A 16,202-nucleotide genomic window follows, 5' to 3' on the forward strand; every position below is an offset into this window, starting at 1 on the left:
TACCTCTTCCCACCAGCTACGCTGTCCATGACCCCAGTCCCCAGGGCTGCTCACCCTGTCCTTCCATGCAAGGTATGTTTCTCCATCTAGAGTAAAAGGCCCGTCTGTTGCTGTTCGTGCCCCCACTAAGGATGGGGCAGGAGAGCAGCCCTGGTCTCCGAAGCGCTTGGAGAGATGCTCATGTGGAAGTGCTCACTCGTCATGGATCAGCAACACAGCATCCTGACAGGCACAGACTTCAGCTACAGGGCCCAGGCCGCTGGTCTGCGCACATGGCGGCCTAGTTGCCAAGATGATCTAGTTACCAAGTTAGTTCCCAACCAACTACTTGTTACCAAGACTAACTAGTTACCAAGACTAGTTACATTCATGTCCTCCTGATACTTTCCATCCTTGTCCCCTCCGGGAGCAGATTCGGGGTTCTAATATGCAGTCAAAGGCACATGTAGATTCATTTTAGATAAACTGATTTTATTTTGTTCAAAGTGTTTGTGTAAAATGAGCACCTATACAAGACTGGTTTGGGGAAGGGAGTAGGGCCAGAGATGGAGGGGGACAGGTTTGTGCCCCCACAAGTGCGAGGATGAAGGGGGAGAGAATTTCAGTCCAGCTTGCCCCTCCTTCACTGGCAAGAGAGAGGATGGCACGGAGTGCACTTCACTTTGACCCACTCCAAGGGAGAGAGGAGCAGAATTGGTGGACACGTGGGCAAAGGGGGGGCCTCTGGGGGTGACCCACGGACTAGCACTACTTCCAACCCTGAACAGAACCTGGGGATGCTCTGTCCTGGACATGTCAGGACTTGGGGGCTGAGGTCGTCCTCAAGGCCAGAGGTCAGGAGCCAGGGTATGGACCAGGGTCAGAGGTCAGGAGGTCGGAGGTTGCTGGGGTCAGGGGGCAGAGATGGGACTGCTCCTCAGGGTCAGAGGGCAGGGGGTGGGAAGACTGTTCTCTGGAGTCAGAGCTGGGGACTTGGGAGGGGCCCTCAGACTGCACCACTCCCCAGCCTCCCAGGCCCTCTGAGTAGAGCTCTTGGTTCTGCTCCTTCCACTGTCGGAACTTCTCTCCTGTCAGCTCCGGGTCACCGAGCACTTCCTCCAAGGCCTGCAGCTCCTGCAGCTTTGCCTGTGAAGAGAGTGGGGGGTTAAGGGGCCATGATCACGTGGGGAGAGGGGCCAGAGCCCAAATCCAGAGCTCACTCTGGAGTCCACGTTTAGAACTCAGCACCTGGCTCGGCCTAGCCCCGAACCTCACATGGAGAGGCTGGCTCTGGGAACCTAGAACTCGGCCCAGTCCACAGCTGAGCCCAGCGCTCAGGGCCAAGAACCAGAACAGAAAGCCCAGAGCCCTGTCCCTCCCTGTGCCCAGCGCCCTCCTGCTGACCTTGAGCGTGCTCTGTAGCGCACGCACACGGTGCACTCGCTCATTGAGCTGGGGGTCTCGGTTGCGCCTCATGAAAGAGCTCCGCCACTGTTCGTGAGTGAAGGGCTGCAGCTGGCCCAGGAGGGACACACCCCCCTGCCTCAGCCCCTGCACCATTCCCTCCAGTGCCCCTTCACTGCTGTCTGTGGGAGGGGGAAGCAGATGAGGATGTGCCCATCCCAGCTTCCCCCACCCTCCAGCTCAGCTCCGAACCCCAGCGCAACACCTGATGGCGGGCCAAAGGAAGTCTGTGGGCTGCCCTGGGTGGGGGTGGCTGCAGGTGACGTGTCTCCATGGATCGGACTCCACACTTGGGCTAGGCTGGGCTGTGGGCAGGGTGGAAGGAGATGGTCACTCCGAGCCCTACGGTCTGTTTTCCGCTCCCCACCAGTCTCCTACTCACCGAGGCTGAGCGGGACCCAGCCTCATCGTCAGGGTCTTCTGCCTCTGTCTCACTGTAGCAGTCTGGAGGGAACAGGAGCAGAGAGGGAGCCCACTAAGCTTCACAGGGTTTGGGGAGGCCAGGGAGCAGGCTAGGGCACTGGAGTTTCCAGCCCCCATTCTAGGACAGACAGACGCTCAACTAAGACCTGGTGGGACTCACCCCTGTGAGATACTCACCTTCCTCTCGGGGCAGGGAGGCCCGGCCTGGAGACTGGTACTTGGAAATGCAGGTAATGAGATGGCGTACCCACCTGTTGGGGGGTGGGGGGACAAATGGGTCTTGGAGTTTTCATCTACCATATGCCAGGGGACTTTCACCTGTATCATCTTCTAACTTCATCCGCAGAGCACCTCTGAGAGGTAGGAACTCTTATTAACCCATTTTATAGATGAGGAAACCGAGGCTTAGAGAAGTGAGTGCCCTGACCAGCCACTATCAGACAGTGGGGCTTGGGATCCAGGTTCCTGAGCCAGGCTCGCAAGCCCTCATGTGGGAGTGGGGGTGTAAGGGGGAGGTGGCACTCACATGCTCAGGTCCTCCAGGGTATCAGCAGCAAAAATGAAGGGTTTGTACACTTCATGCGTGAGCTGGAACACACTGCCAGGGGGCATGGGGGGCCTCACTCAGCCCGGTGGTGCCCATCCAGAACCCATGAGGCTGCCCCAGGAATCCCAGCTACCTGCTGCCCCCCCCCCTCCTCCTCTCTCCCTTTCTCGCCCCAGCCCCCCGTGTGTCACACTCCGGGACTTAACTATTTTTTCTTCTGATCCTGTCCACTTTCCAGACTGTAGTTGGAAACATTGATGAGGCCCTCAGCCTTCTCATCCTGGGGGGAATCACAGAGTGGGCGTCAGCCTGCAGTCCCATTACCCCGGAGACCCAGTCAGGCTCCGGGGGGCAGGGAGAGGAGAGAGCGGTCCCTGGGCTCTCCAACCACAAATCTCCTAGTGCCTAGAGCTCAGGGCAGGAATCTGGGGTGGGGGCAGGGGGTACGACCAAGGGGGGACCCTTGAGCTGGGAAAGGGGAGCCAAAGATAGCCAGGAAAACAGCCACAAGAGAGAAGACTGCTTATGCTTTGTTCTGTTATTAGATGAGCTTTGCAAACACTCTTCTCCCTTCCTGGTTTACTTTTTCCTTTCCATCTGAATGACCCCCAGGCATTGATTTCCCAGGGAGCCTTCTCAGCTCTTGAGGCTGGACTGGCCACCGCTGCTGGGTTCCTACCCATCCCTGAGCTTTTCTTCATCAGCGTATGTGTTCCCTGAACTGTCCTTGAATGTGCCTGTAACCACCCCCCCTCCCACTGCCAGCCCAGAGTAGCAGGGATTGTCCCCATCTGCCCTACATCCCTAGTATGTGGCCCAGAGTGGGGGACACAGCAGGCACTGGAATGCTCACGGAGTGAATAAACGGGACAGACGAAGGAACAGAAGAGGAAAGAAAGGTGGGCAGAGTGAACAGGACTCTCTACGCTGCCCATGATGCCCTTCTCAGCCTGCTTTCACGCACGTATCCTTTCGTTTCTCTCCAAAGAGCGATCTCATTTTACAGATAGGGCTTGGGGGTGGGGGGTGGGGGTGGTCTGTGGCCTGCCTGTGTCCACAGAGGGAGGGGCTGGCAGAGTAAGGACAAGGACCGTGGCTCTGACTCTGGTGCATGGGGCGGGGGGGCTCACCTGGGGCTGGCGGTACCAGTAGAGTGTGTGTCTCTTGAGCACAAACCAGCAGCGGCGCCAGCGCGGGCCCATGAAGCCACCGGGCACCTTGCGCAGCAGAAGCCAGCCGTCGCAGTCCGGCTGGCCCAGCTCCCGGCATGACACCCGCCGGCGACTCAGCCGCGTTGCCACACCTGCAGGAGCACGGCCCGGCCCGGGTGATCAGGGGCTGGCAAGGCACCCCGGACACCCCCACCTGCCCCCCACCCCGGCCCCACACCCGCATTCCCAGCTGATCTTTCTGAACCCACACTGTGCTTGAAGTGTTACAGGTCTCTCCCTGAGGTAGGGCTAACTCTTCCCGTTTGAGAGACAAGGAAATGGAAGATCAGAGGAGGAGCCCATAGCCCAAGGTCACATAGCTGGTGAGAGGCCCAGGCTGCTGAGGAGAGGCTGTGTGTGCAATGGGCGGGGGGTGGAGGGGTGTTGCGTCTTGCCAAACACTGGAAAGACTTCGAAGAGCTCCTGTCAGGGGACCCTCAGCCAGTCAAGTACGTCTCTCACCTTTTGATTTCTTCCGACCAGAAACAGGACTCTGAAAAGGCCCTAAGTGGTTAGAGAAGGGTCTGGGCCCAGAGCCACACACCCCTCCCTGCGGAGCTCTCCCCTTACTGTGTCAGGCTGTTCTGGCGCTTTCTGAGTCTCTGCTACCCCTGCTGGGTGTGTGGCTAGGGGTGCAGAGGGAAGGGGCCGGGACTCAAGGTCGAGGGAGGTAGAGTCTGTCAGGAAAGAGGAGAGAGAGGAGGGTCCATGAGCCCGGCTCCAGGCTGGGCAGCAGGGTGAGGATCTCAGAGTCGGTGGGGGGAGCAGGGTCAGAGCCAGGCATCCCACAAGCCTTGCCGGGGACATCTGCCACCTGCTGGGACTTTGCAAATACCTGTCCAGGTAGGGCTGGGTGCAGGACTTGGGTCTGAAGTCAGGTCAAAGGCAAAGACGTCTTCGGATGGGGCCCTGGGGAGAGCAAGGGGAGATGAGGTGAGTGAGCCCGTGGCACCCCGGCCCAGACCCACCAGTGGCAGAGCCTGTTACCTGGGAGACAGCGGGGTGAAAGCCAGCAGGGGACTCGACAGTGGTGCAGAGCCCGGGGTCTGAGGAGGGGTCTGGGGAACAACCAGAAATGGTGACGGAGCTGCTGACAGGGGTCTGAAAGCGGGATGGGAGCAGCGCTGGCTGGGGGACTGGTACCTGAGGAGGGGTCTTTGGCACGGGGACCTTCTTCAGCACCAAGCTGACCCCGGCCGGCTCCCGCAGCAGCTCCCGCAGCACGTTCTTATGGGGCCAGCCCACCTGGACAGGGCAGGGGGCAGGGCAGGGACCCTGGGCTGAGGCAACGGCCCAGGAGGCTCCAGAGTAAGCCAACAGCCCTCACCCTCGCCCTCAGCCTCCTGCCACTCCTCCTCCAGCCCCTCCACCTTGGCCCTGCCAAGGCCACTCTGGCTCATCTCACAGACAGCAGCTCCTGCAAGCCTGGTCTCCACAAGGGTCTGTATGAGGCCCCCCCACCCCCACCAGCCCTGGGTTTTCTCAGCAGCCCCTTCACCGCCCCCCTCTACCCCGCCCCCCACCGCCCCGAACAGTCACATCCCTCTCCTCCTCACTCACCACCACCTGCTCATTGACCTGGACAATCTCGTCTCCAGGCAGGATCTGCAGCCGGGAGTCAGCAGCGACCTGGTATGTGGGGTGGGGCTCATGGGGTTCGCTCTCCACAAGCCTGAAGCGGGCTTAACTGGAGGGTAGGGCCTTGGGGCGGGCAGCTGAGAAGGGCGTAGGATTCTCACCTGGGGGCCCACACGGGACACGAAGTGCAGGCAGTTACCGGTGGTGTGGATTTCCAGGCCCTGCCCAAGCAGAAGCTGTAGTCACTGAGTGCTGGGGGACCAGGATTCTTCTGTGGGTGGAACTGGGGGGACAGCTGCCCCAGGTAGGTGCTGCCCCACTTGCTGTGTGACTTTGGGCCTGTCACTCCTCTCTGGGCCCCTGCCTTCTCCTCTAAGAAGGGCCAGGAGGAAGCTGGTCTTGCGGACTAACGAGGTCTCAGACCCTCAGCCGCCCTCCTGAAGGGATCAGCAGGGCTGGGGCAGGACGGGAGCAGGACGGGGGCAGGGCTGCGGGCTGTGGTGTTTTCAACCAGTTGAAGATTAAAGCAACAAAATAAAGTCCGTGTCCTTTCCCCAGTCCCCTAACCTGCCATATCTGTGTCCTAGGGCTGGAATGTGTCCCCTGAGACCACACCAGCTAAAGCCCCCCAGGACCGGAGAAAGTACTTAATGACCTAAGACCCCAGTTAAGTCCTCTGGGCCTTTACCAGCTGCACAGAAGAGGGCTTCCAGCCCTAACAGTACAGCATTCTGGGGGCTCCTAGAACCATATTTCAGGGCCCAGACAAGGCTGTCTCGAGGTCAGCACTCACCAAAGGGTCGTCCAGCTGCACGCGCTCCAGCAGGGCCCTCTGCTCCAGCAGCTCCTGGGGGCTGCAGCGCAGGATGTGGTGGCAGATCCCAGCCACGTGGCTGCACTGGGGGGAGGGGGCATGGGAGGCTGAGCCTTGAGTCCCATCCCACCGCCACCCCAACCCCCCCACTCAACTGAAGCCACACTCACAATCCTCAGGACTTTGCTCTCCCTCTCAGCCGCCGGACTGTCCTGGAAGCAGAGAGGGCAACAGCCTTCCCTGAGGCAGGGGCACTGCCTTTTCCCCAAGGGCACGGTGGGCTTCCCTGTGGTCCCTCCCTGTGACCTGAATGCTGGTCTCCTCCCAGGATGACAAGGCCTCAGAGCTTTGGCTCCAGGGTCTCGTTCTGCTGATGCCAAGCCCCAGAAATCACCATACATACCCTCCCCTGCTCCACCCCCATCCCCAGAGTCAAACCTTCTGAGCCGCCCCTGCCAGCTAGAAGACCCCACGCCCCCCATTGCCCCCTACCCCGTGGCCAGGCCTCTTTTCTTCCTGCCCCTGTCTCTTCCCAACCCCCACATGCGATCCTGTGCTGATTCACAGGTTATAAAAAGCTCTAGCCTGACTTGGTCTGTTACGGCCTGGGCCAAGCCTGGCCCTTGGTTCTCCTACCTCCTGCAAGGCCTGGCCCAGCTCCCCGCACAACTCCCCAATCTTCTGGCAGGCCGAGAAGTCATTTAAGTGGGAGAAGAGGTACCTGGCAGGGGGAAGGATGGTAAGGGCAGTGGTTAGGGGGCTGTGATGACCAGTCAGTCATGGAACCACTCAGAGGCAACTACTCGTCTGCCACACGGGAGGTGGGGGTGGGGGTGGGGATATCTGCTCTGACGGGTTTTGCCTGGGGTAAAGGAGAGAACTAATACATCGACAGAGCTTACCACAGGACTCATCTGTCAAGCACCTAGGATGTGCCAGGCCCTATTCGAGGCACTAGGGAGAGACCTTACACACATGATTACATCAATAATGATATAACTCCAGGGGCTGTGAGATGTAGGGAGCTCTGAGAACCTACGACAGGAAGGCTTCCCAGAGGAGTGACATTTGAGCTGGCATCTGTGGGACCAGCAGCAGCGGCTGAAGGGAGTAGAGAAGCTCTCCATGCAGTGTCAGGGCAGTTATGATTATGAGCTGGGGGGTGGATGGGAACCCAGGCACCCCAGTGCCCCTGCAGGGACTAAATAACCTCGTTGCCCGGTTCCACAACATCTGAACAACAGCCTAGCTCTATTCTCTCCCAGGCCACGGAGGAGGCCAAGGATGAGAAGGGTCCCCTCCCCAGTAGGGTTTTACGTACCTGTTGAGCCAGAAAAGGAGGGTATGGGCCTCATGCACCAGCTCCACGGCTGCACTGAGGACATCAGCAGGGGGCTTGGCACAGCCTTCCAGGTGGCCCTGGACTAAGCTCTGGAAAGCACAGGTCCTCTGGAGCAACCCCTCTGTCAGGCTCTGAAGGTTCTCTGTCTGTAGCCCAGAGCTCTGGGCCAGAAAAAAGGCAGGTTATCTCCTGGCAGCGGCCAGCCCCCCATTCGCGGCCAGCATGGCCACTATTCATTCACTCACCAGGGCCCGGAGCTGTTCCACCCCTTCTAAGATGAGCTCCTGGTGGCCGAGAGGCCACACAGTCAGGGCCTCCAGGCTTCGGGGACAGAGCTGGAGCAGGTACTTCCCGGACAGCTCCCAGTCCTCAAAGCAGTAATCCTGCAGGGAGTCATCGAGGCCTGGAGGGAGGACAGGGCTGCCGTGGCCTCTCAGGCCACTTCCTCACTCCCACAAAGTCCCTTTCTCTCCCATCTGTTCCTAACCACAATCCTGGGACCCAGGCTGGGTTCTGCCCATTTCACAGATGAGACTACTGAGCAAGTAACATAACTGCTCTGTGCCTCAGCTGGGAAATGGCAGTAATATAAGCACCTATTTTCTGATCCAGTGGGTACCAAATGGCAGGATGCATGTCAAGTGCTTGGATCCATTCCCTGGATCACGGTAGTGACATCTGCCATCGTATCATCAGCAGACTCTTTCCCCTGACCTACAAGGCCTTGTATGAGCAGGCCACCACCTGCCTCTCCAGTCTCACCCCCTTGCACAGCCCCTTGAACTCAATACTTTAGATCCAGAGGACGAACTCCCTGGGGCTCCTGGAATGCTCTTTTGCCTCAGGGTCTTCGTATGTGCTATTTCTTCTGCCTGGGTGGTTCTAGTTCCTTTACCCGCCTTTTTAATACAACTCCCTCCAGGAAGCCTTCCATAACTCCCCAGGGTGGGTCCAGGGCTCTCCTGCTCCCACTGCCCCTCAAGTTCTGGGCCATAAATAACTGTTCATCTTGAACTGTATGTAGCCCATGCCTGGCACAGGGTAGACAAGGCAGACCAAAAATAGGAATAATATCTATTAAAAGCTTATCATGGGCTAGGCAAAATTTCAAGGTCGTTCTACATGTTAACACACTTGGTGCTCACGAAGTGTAGAAGGTAATGACTACTGTCATCCCCACTTTACAGGAGGGCAAACTGATACAAAGAGTAAGTAGTGGGGCGCCTGGGTGGCTCAGTGGGTTAAAGCCTCTGCCTTCAGCTCAGGTCATGATCCCAGGGTCCTGGGATGGATGGAGCCCTGCATCAGGCTCTCTGCTCAGCAGGGAACCTGCTTCCCTTCCTCTCTCTGCCTGCCTCTCTGCCTACTTGTGATCTCTGTCAAATAAATAAATAAACTCTTAAAAAAAAAAAAAAGAGTAAGTAGCTTGCTCACCCTTTGAAGGAATTCCTTCCATTCCAAGTCAGGCTCCATCACCAGGGAGTGTGTGTCTCATTAATAGCTCTCCTTCAATTCCCCGGGTGACATTAAGAACACTGGACTGCGAGTTCCCACACCTGTGACTCCAGGGCTACATCCCCTGGACAGCCCCTCTGCCCTGTGCAGTGACCCTGCTGCACTGCCTTCCTCCCCAAAGTCTCCTAAACTGAGCCACACAGGCTAGGCTCCTGCCATGATTGTCTCATTTTGTCTACCTGATGAGATCGTTGCAGACTCTCTCATCTTATGGATGGAGAAACTGAGACCTCTGGTCGCAGAGCTGGTGAGCGGAGGGGAGGGGCCTGGAGCTCGGCCTGGGAGTCTGACTCCAGCCCTGAATCCCTGCTTTTCAAGGGCTGGTCGCCCTGAGCCCTGAGCCTGCCAGCAGCGTCCTCCGTTCCCCTCTACTCCGTTGCGAGCTTCCCTCCCGGGAAGACTGTCAGGACTCCCCTCCCCTCCCCTCTCCTAACTGCAGTCTGGGCCGTTTCCCACCCATCGGGGCTGACTCTGGCCAGCATGTTCTCCCTGGAGGCCCCCAGGGTGGGGCTGTGCCAACCCCTTCGGTCTGGCTGGGCCTTCTGTTTCTCTCCCTGGGAACCTCAAGGTGGAGAGAAAGGAAAAGACAGGAGGACCGGCCCTATTCCAAAGCCCAAGGAAATCACTTCCTGGCTCAGTGCGTCAGTTTCCGCTTCTGAAAAATGGGTTTAAGAACAGCCCACTGAGCCCTGGGGCCAAAGGAAGATAAAGGAGATTGAGTGGGCGGGGGCGCGCTGGGGCCGCCTCTCTGTTTTCCCGACACAACCTCCGCCTCCCCGCCGCCACCCTGGCCGTCACCGGCGTTGTTGGGGCGCCGGGAGACCCCTTCTGAGTTCTCGGGGCCCCCGGGGTCATGCCGCCGATCCTTCTGCCTAGCACAGTACCGGGTACCTGGCAGACGGTCTATACATGACTTGTTGACTAACCGACAGACCTGGCTCGTCCTTTTTTCCTTTCCCTCTCCCCTCACAGCGCCCCTCAAGCCCCATTCTGCCCAGGCCCACCTCTCAGCCAAGCTGCCACCTTCCCGGGGGTCCAGGTCGCCACTGGCTCCATGGCCGAGACCGCCCGCTGGGATCTGCTCCCGCCGGGTCCCGCCCGCGCAGGAATTTCCGCTCCCGGAGTCCGGCCTGGGGAGGGACCTGGGCCGGGCGCGGGGCGGAGCCACCGGCACACCTGGGCCCAACTTGGACCGCCAGGTGAGGCGCTGCGACCGCCATTGGCCCGCCGCTGGCCCGCCTCCTACCCCGCCCTCCAGGCGTCCTCTGGCTGCTCCGCGGCCCGACCCGAGGCGGTGTCCCTGCTGTGAGACCCAAGGATCCCGCCCCAAACTGCACTTTGACCTTTAGGCTTCTCAAAAAAGAAAAAAAAAGAAAGAAAAGAAAAAGAAAGGCGAGCAGGGAGTGCAGGGGCAAAGCACGGAGGTTAGGGAGCCAGAGCCCTGACTGCAAATGTCAGCTCCGCAGCTTCTTAGCTGCCAAGCCTCAGTTTGTCTGCAAAATGGGCTGCTGTGCATAGTACCTGCGTTACCAGCTCTAAAACTTCTGAAATAGGGGTTTTTAGTTCCCCTCTTTTTTGGCACACAGACCCTTCTGGCACTCTGATGAAAGCTACGGACCCTTTTCAGAATAGTGCTTTTGGAAGCATTTAAAAATTGCTGAAGTTTACAAGGAAGAGAATTATAACCAAAATATATTTAAAACACAAATTTATGGGACACCTGGGTGGCTCAGTCAGTCAAGCATCTGCCTTTGACTCAGGTCATGATCCCAGGGTCCTGGAATTCAATCCTGCATCAGGCGCCTTACTCAGTGGGGAGTCTGCTTCTCCCTCTGCCTGCTGCTTCCCTGTTTGTGCTCTCCCTCTCTCTCTGGCAAATAAATGCAATCTTAAAACAAAACAAGACACAAATTTATAATTGGGGTGCTTGGCTGGCTCAGTCAGTACAGTGTACAACTCTTCATCTCAGGGCTGTGAGTTCAAGCCCCATGTTCGTTGGGTGTAGAGATTACTTCAAAAAATAAAATCTTTGGGGTGCCTGGGTGGCTCAGTGGGTTAAGGCCTCTGCCTTCGGCTCAGGGTCCAGAGATTGAGCCAGAGAGATTGAGATTGAGCAGAGTTGGGCTCTCTGCTCAGTGGGGAGCCTGCTCCCCCCCCCCGGCCCCCATCTCTGCCTGCCTCTCTGCCTACTTGTAATCTCTGTCAAATAAATAAATAAAATCTTTAAAAAAATAAAATAAAATCTTTTTTTTTTTTTTTTTTAAAGATTTTATTTATTTATTTGACAGACAGCACAAGTAGGCAGAGAGGCAGGCAGAGAGAGATGAGGAAGCAGGCTCCCAGCAGGGAGCCCGATGCGGGGCTCGATCCCAGGACCCTGGGACCACGACCCGAGCCGAAAGCAGAGGCTTTAACCCACTGAGCCACCCAGGCGCCCCAATAAAATAAAATCTTAAAAAAAACACCACAAATTTATGATATAGTAATGTGTTTATTAGCATTAAGTAAGACTGTTAAATTTTCCTTTTCTAATGATATCAGCATGTTGTTCACCTAGAAGAACACTCAGCTGTGGGGTGGTCTTTGACTCACCTTTTTGTACGTATTTATCCGTTAACAACTAAACATAGGGAATGCAGGAGCGTAATGGGGAAGCCTGGGTCACCAGTGCGAGAATGGGTAGATTCACTATTTGGTCACAGACCTCTACTAGGCCACAGCTGCCCAATCAATGGTGGCTACATAGCAGGAGTGTCTCAAAGAGTGTGATTTACTAGTGGGCTAATAACCATCATGATTTTGAAATAGTCATGAGCATATATAATGTTGAGACAGTTGAACAACTGTATTTTGATATGAAAATATCTGTGATTTCAATAGGTGACAAAGACACAGATACTACTGATATGTCAATCCATGTAGAAGGAAATGGTAGATTTTGGTTATAGGTTAGCAAAAAATGTAACATTTTTTCCCATCCAAATTTATGGGGCCCCTGATTTCTGAATCCCAGTTAAGACCCTTTCTCTTAGAACAAGTCTGAAACATACTGTTTAGAATTGTCACCATCCTCACCATCATCATCATCATCATCCCATGCCAAGAGACTCCCCGGACTTCATAATCAGACAGAATCAGTTCCATCTGCTGTGTGACTGAGACTAACCTCAATACCTCTCTGAACCTGTTTCTTCCCATCTAAAACAGGGATATCTACACCTTAGCACAGTGAAGATTTGCTCAAAGTACTTTGAAATCTGTCACATAGGATACATATGAGTTATTATTGCTTTGATTTTGTGGAGAGGGGCTTGGCCCTCTGACTGTGTCACTCTGGAATCCCTACCAGTGCCCCAATGCCTTCAAAGCCTGTCATGATCTTGCCCTAAAACCCAAATTCTGCACTTGGCCTATGGATGGCTCTTATAGTGTGTTTCAGTTGTTATCACTGAATAATTTCACATACAAATCCAGGTCCCTGGACCTTGGCCAGCTCTGCTGACCCCTTCCCACCTTCACATGGGGCATCGAACATGAATGCAGACTGTTGGCTGTATCTTTCAAGGTCCCCGCAGGTCCCTGCAGGCCTTGCTCCCTCACTGGCTGGCAACACAGCCCTCACCTCTGGCTTCTCCTTTTCCTGATGCCTCCTTACACCCTGCACAGCACGTGTCCCTCCAACACTGCTCCATGCTGCACCCCCCTTTCACACTTTTGCCTCTTCCTTCAACAGCCCTCCTGTGGCACTCTGGGGAATCCCAAGAAACACAGACCCGGTCTCCACCATCCTGATTTCGTCAAACACCTTCCCTGAGCCAGCCAGCCCCTGCCCTCCCTGAACACGCAATCCTGCAGGGGAGAAACAGACAGGAACTCACCGCTCATACTCAATTGCTCCCCTGAAAGGCCTGGGGGCCTCACACCCACAACCTTGCCTTTATTTTGTGCACCTGGTAGGGCTCGGCAGGTAAGGGTAGAGTAAATGGTAGTAGTTTTATGAGTTTATAAGAGTTACTTTTACACATTTGCTGTAAAGCATTCAAAGGTTAACAGTAGGGCATTCTCTCTCTCTTCCATTCCCAAATGGGTACCTCTGTAAAAGTTTCCATTCTCTACATAGGCAGATACACCACATGCTATTTTTTTCATTTTAGGAGATAGTCAATACCAAATAAAATAATATCCATTTACTGCTTAGAATACTGCCTGACACAGTTGGCCACTGGTTTTTAGCATGCTGTGGACAGCTTTCTTAATCAGTATATACTGATCTCCTTTTATTATTGTTCCCAAGCCAAGAATAGGAAAGTCCCTGTAGAAACTTCATCTTGGAGAAAGAAGTGGTATGTGCCTTTCCCCAAGGTAGGGGCCGTTGATCCAACAGAAACGAAGTGAAAAGACCTACCAATGTTTCCAAGGATAGGAAGTTAATAAGGCACTCTGCTCCTCCTTTGCTGAGGACTGACTGGTGATATCCAACCATCTGAGGGGTAGGGAAAGAGCCGGGACCAGGGCTGGGGAGACCCTCCCAGTACCTGGTCCAGGTCTAAGACTCCTGAGCGCTGCCAGGCAAGGCCTCTCCTGCCTACCCAGCCTGGCCTTCCTGGCGAGTGGGGGAGGTGCTGCTCAGGCCTGATGCTGATCTCTCTTGACAGCTGTTCCTGAGGCTGGCAGGATGGGCAGGAGGGGGAAGGGACCAGATTTAAAGGTTCAGCTGCCCCGCCCCCTGCCAGACCTGGGAGAGCAAACACTGGTGAGCATCCTCTGAGGCATGGCTCTCACGCATATGGGAGGTCAGAAACCTCTATGCCCTGATTTCCGCTCCTGGGTATCACCAACACCACTACTCCTCACTCCTGCTTCCACCTCACAGGCTGCCAGGGAGACCAGTGGTATCCGCCATGAGATTCCGACGCCTGACCCCCGGCTACTTCCGGGTACTACAGGTAAGTGCCTCTCGCTGATGGCTTCGGCCACCGACCCCCCGCTTTTCCGTTACCATAGCTGGGCTGACACCCCCAGCAGCCAGGCTGTCACGTTTCCTGCCGCCTGAGCAGCCAGGACCCAGATGGGCAGTGAAGCGAGAGGGATTGGGATGGAATCTCCCTGGGGCAGCAATGGCACACGTATCTCCTTCACCCAGCCGTACCTTGTCCGCTTCCTTCCCACCCTCTACCTTCCCGGAAGTCTCAACTGACCCACCCCTCAGATCAAGCCTCTGTGTATCTCCAGATGCAGATAGCTGGGGAGCTGAAAGCAGAGCCCCGAAGTCCACTGGCTGGGGTTGTGGCTACACTGCTGGCTGTCCTGGGACTGGGTGGCTCCTGCTATGCTGTCTGGAAGATGGTGGGGCAGCGGCGGCCGCCACAGGCCTGAGGATAAAGTAGGTGGCCTCTTACCTGGGTCCTGGGGGAGGTGACTCAGCGGGGGCTGCAATCTCGGGAGCCCATTTCTTTTCTGAGCACCAGTCTCTGCTCTCATGGGAGCAGGACAGTATAAACCTGATCCTTCCTCTCCCCTTCACTGACCTGGGTTCCACTTTGGGGCTCCAGCTCAGATGCAGGACCCCCAAGGGAAGGCAAGGCTGTAGGTTCCAAAGCTGGACCAAGTAGGGAATAGACACCCTAGGCCTGTAAACAAAAGTAGCAGCAACACCCGCCCCGCCCCACCCCACCCCCAGGGCAGGAGCTGGGGGGGAGTGGCCTGGAGGTTAGAGTCAGAGGCAAATCTTCTCTAACCAGTTCCTTTATTGGGGGTGAGGCCATCCACTCCCCAAGCCCAGGGCCGAAAGAGGTTGGCACAGTCTCTCCCAGCCTAGCCCTTGCCTCGCTGTCCATGGGCAGCTCCCCTGACTTGCATCCTCAGGTCATGTCAGGGAGTTGTGTCCATCTCAGGGACCTCAGTGGATACTTCTGTGGGCACTGCCAGTCGCTGGGGGGTCATGTAAGAGCCCATTCCCGATGCCCTTTCGGCCTCTTCCTGACTGTAGGGCTCCACGCTCAGCTGCTTTAGCCTGGGAGAAAGAAGAATGAGAGTTGGGAGCTGACCAGACGCAAGCCCTGTCTGCCCAGACGTTCATCCGTCCTCTCCTTACTCCTTCATACCTTTTCTTGTGGTCTTTGGATCGGAAGTGGGTCTTCAGGGTGGCGGAATCGATGAAGTATCTCCTGTAGGGATGGGAGGTGGGTAAGAAGAGTGAGGTGATGCCTCTCAGGTATGCCTATCTCCCTGAACCTAGCTATTCCTGACACTTGGCAGCGAACCTGAAGGGATGGGAAACCAGGAGACCCACGGGTCCCACGAGAGGAGACCCTGCACGTCCCGGGGCCCGGACCTCACGCCCCCGTCCCGTCCCGCCTACCCTTCTCCTCCCCAGGCCAGGCCGGGGCGGGACTCACGCGCAGGCCAGACAGCGATGCAGGCCGCCCCCTGGCAGGTCGGGGTCAGGCTCAGGGCCCGGGTCTGGCCGAGACCGTGCAGGAACCTGGGGCCGCAGCTCGCGGTGAATCTCATCCAGGTCCGGCCGCCGCCGCTTCGCCTTCATCTGGCGGGCCAGGGAGTGGGCTCGGTGCGCACCCGTCCGGCGGGAGCGACCCATGGCCGGTGACAGAGGGGCCGGGACGCCCAGAGCCTGGTCGGGCGCACACGTGTGGGAGCTTCCGGATTGTGGGATGACGTTACGCGACGCCCGGGGGCAGAGCAGGCTCCACCGGACAGCCTCAGATGACGTCACTCGCGCTGTTGGAGTCTTGAGCGCCCCCACGCGGCCGTCGACGTCAGTGACGGAGCGCGGGGCTGGGCCCAAAAGCGGCTTCAGCGGCCCCGAGCGAGGCTACTGCTGGGGAGCGGCTGGGTGGTGCGTCCCCCCGGGGGATTCCGGTCCCTGCCCTGCCATCCTGCCTGGCCCAGCGTATCTTTGCGTCATCCCCGGGCACTATCAATCCTAGCTTGTTCCTAGATCTTAGACTCTGCGGTCAGTCGGGAGAGAGAAAATGCTTCGCGCATCTCTGGAAGGCGCTGAAATATGTCCGTGATGTGAATAAATGAATTAATGAGTAAGAGTGAGTACGTTTGCGATCCTGGCCCCCACAAGGATTCCTGAGATACCTCCAGTTCCTGACAAAGCCCTCACCACTTCTCACCGTTCCCCCACTTATTCCCTTGGATCTCCATCCTTCATCCACCCTAGCCAGATCCGTGAGCAAGGAGTGTTCCTCCTCGGGAAGGACAGCGCGCAGGCATGCCCTCAGACTGAATGGGGGGTCAGCTCCTCTCACAGGAAGAGGAAATGCGCACAGAAGGACCTCTCATCTTTGCCCCCTTTCTCTG

The 16,202-nt window shown here is 56.8% G+C and overlaps 3 protein-coding genes across 3 annotated transcripts; 1 reads left to right on the forward strand and 2 right to left on the reverse strand.

Annotated features, from left to right (window-relative positions):
* Window positions 1–859: 859 nt before the first annotated feature.
* CNKSR1 (connector enhancer of kinase suppressor of Ras 1) lies at window positions 860–10,181 on the reverse strand (the record flags this gene model as incomplete). Its single annotated transcript, XM_080800671.1, is given in 22 exon segments — window positions 860–888; window positions 891–1,125; window positions 1,384–1,565; window positions 1,649–1,748; window positions 1,826–1,887; window positions 2,044–2,117; window positions 2,393–2,464; window positions 2,620–2,693; window positions 3,544–3,716; window positions 4,087–4,117; window positions 4,195–4,301; window positions 4,460–4,533; window positions 4,612–4,682; window positions 4,768–4,869; window positions 5,185–5,253; window positions 5,364–5,423; window positions 5,996–6,100; window positions 6,187–6,228; window positions 6,653–6,737; window positions 7,338–7,519; window positions 7,604–7,761; window positions 9,878–10,181. Coding segments are annotated over 22 exon segments (2,139 nt in total). The 5' UTR covers window positions 9,930–10,181.
* A 3,593-nt stretch (window positions 10,182–13,774) lies between these two features.
* Window positions 13,775–14,249, forward strand: ZNF593OS (ZNF593 opposite strand; the record flags this gene model as incomplete). Its single annotated transcript, XM_080802268.1, has 2 exons — window positions 13,775–13,819; window positions 14,106–14,249. 2 exons carry the CDS (start codon window positions 13,775–13,777, stop codon window positions 14,247–14,249), a joined length of 189 nt encoding a protein of 62 aa, XP_080658394.1.
* A 353-nt stretch (window positions 14,250–14,602) lies between these two features.
* Window positions 14,603–15,568, reverse strand: ZNF593 (zinc finger protein 593). Its single transcript, XM_080801894.1, has 3 exons — window positions 15,272–15,568; window positions 14,978–15,040; window positions 14,603–14,886 (listed from the first exon to the last, which is right to left on the reverse strand). The coding sequence occupies exons 1-3, from the start codon at window positions 15,469–15,471 to the stop codon at window positions 14,745–14,747; spliced, it is 405 nt and encodes a 134-aa protein (XP_080658020.1). The 5' UTR covers window positions 15,472–15,568; the 3' UTR covers window positions 14,603–14,744.
* Between the last annotated feature and the right edge of the window lie 634 nt (window positions 15,569–16,202).

Source organism: Martes martes, assembly GCF_963455335.1.
Source record: "Martes martes genome assembly, chromosome: 4".
NCBI lineage: Eukaryota > Metazoa > Chordata > Mammalia > Carnivora > Mustelidae > Martes > Martes martes.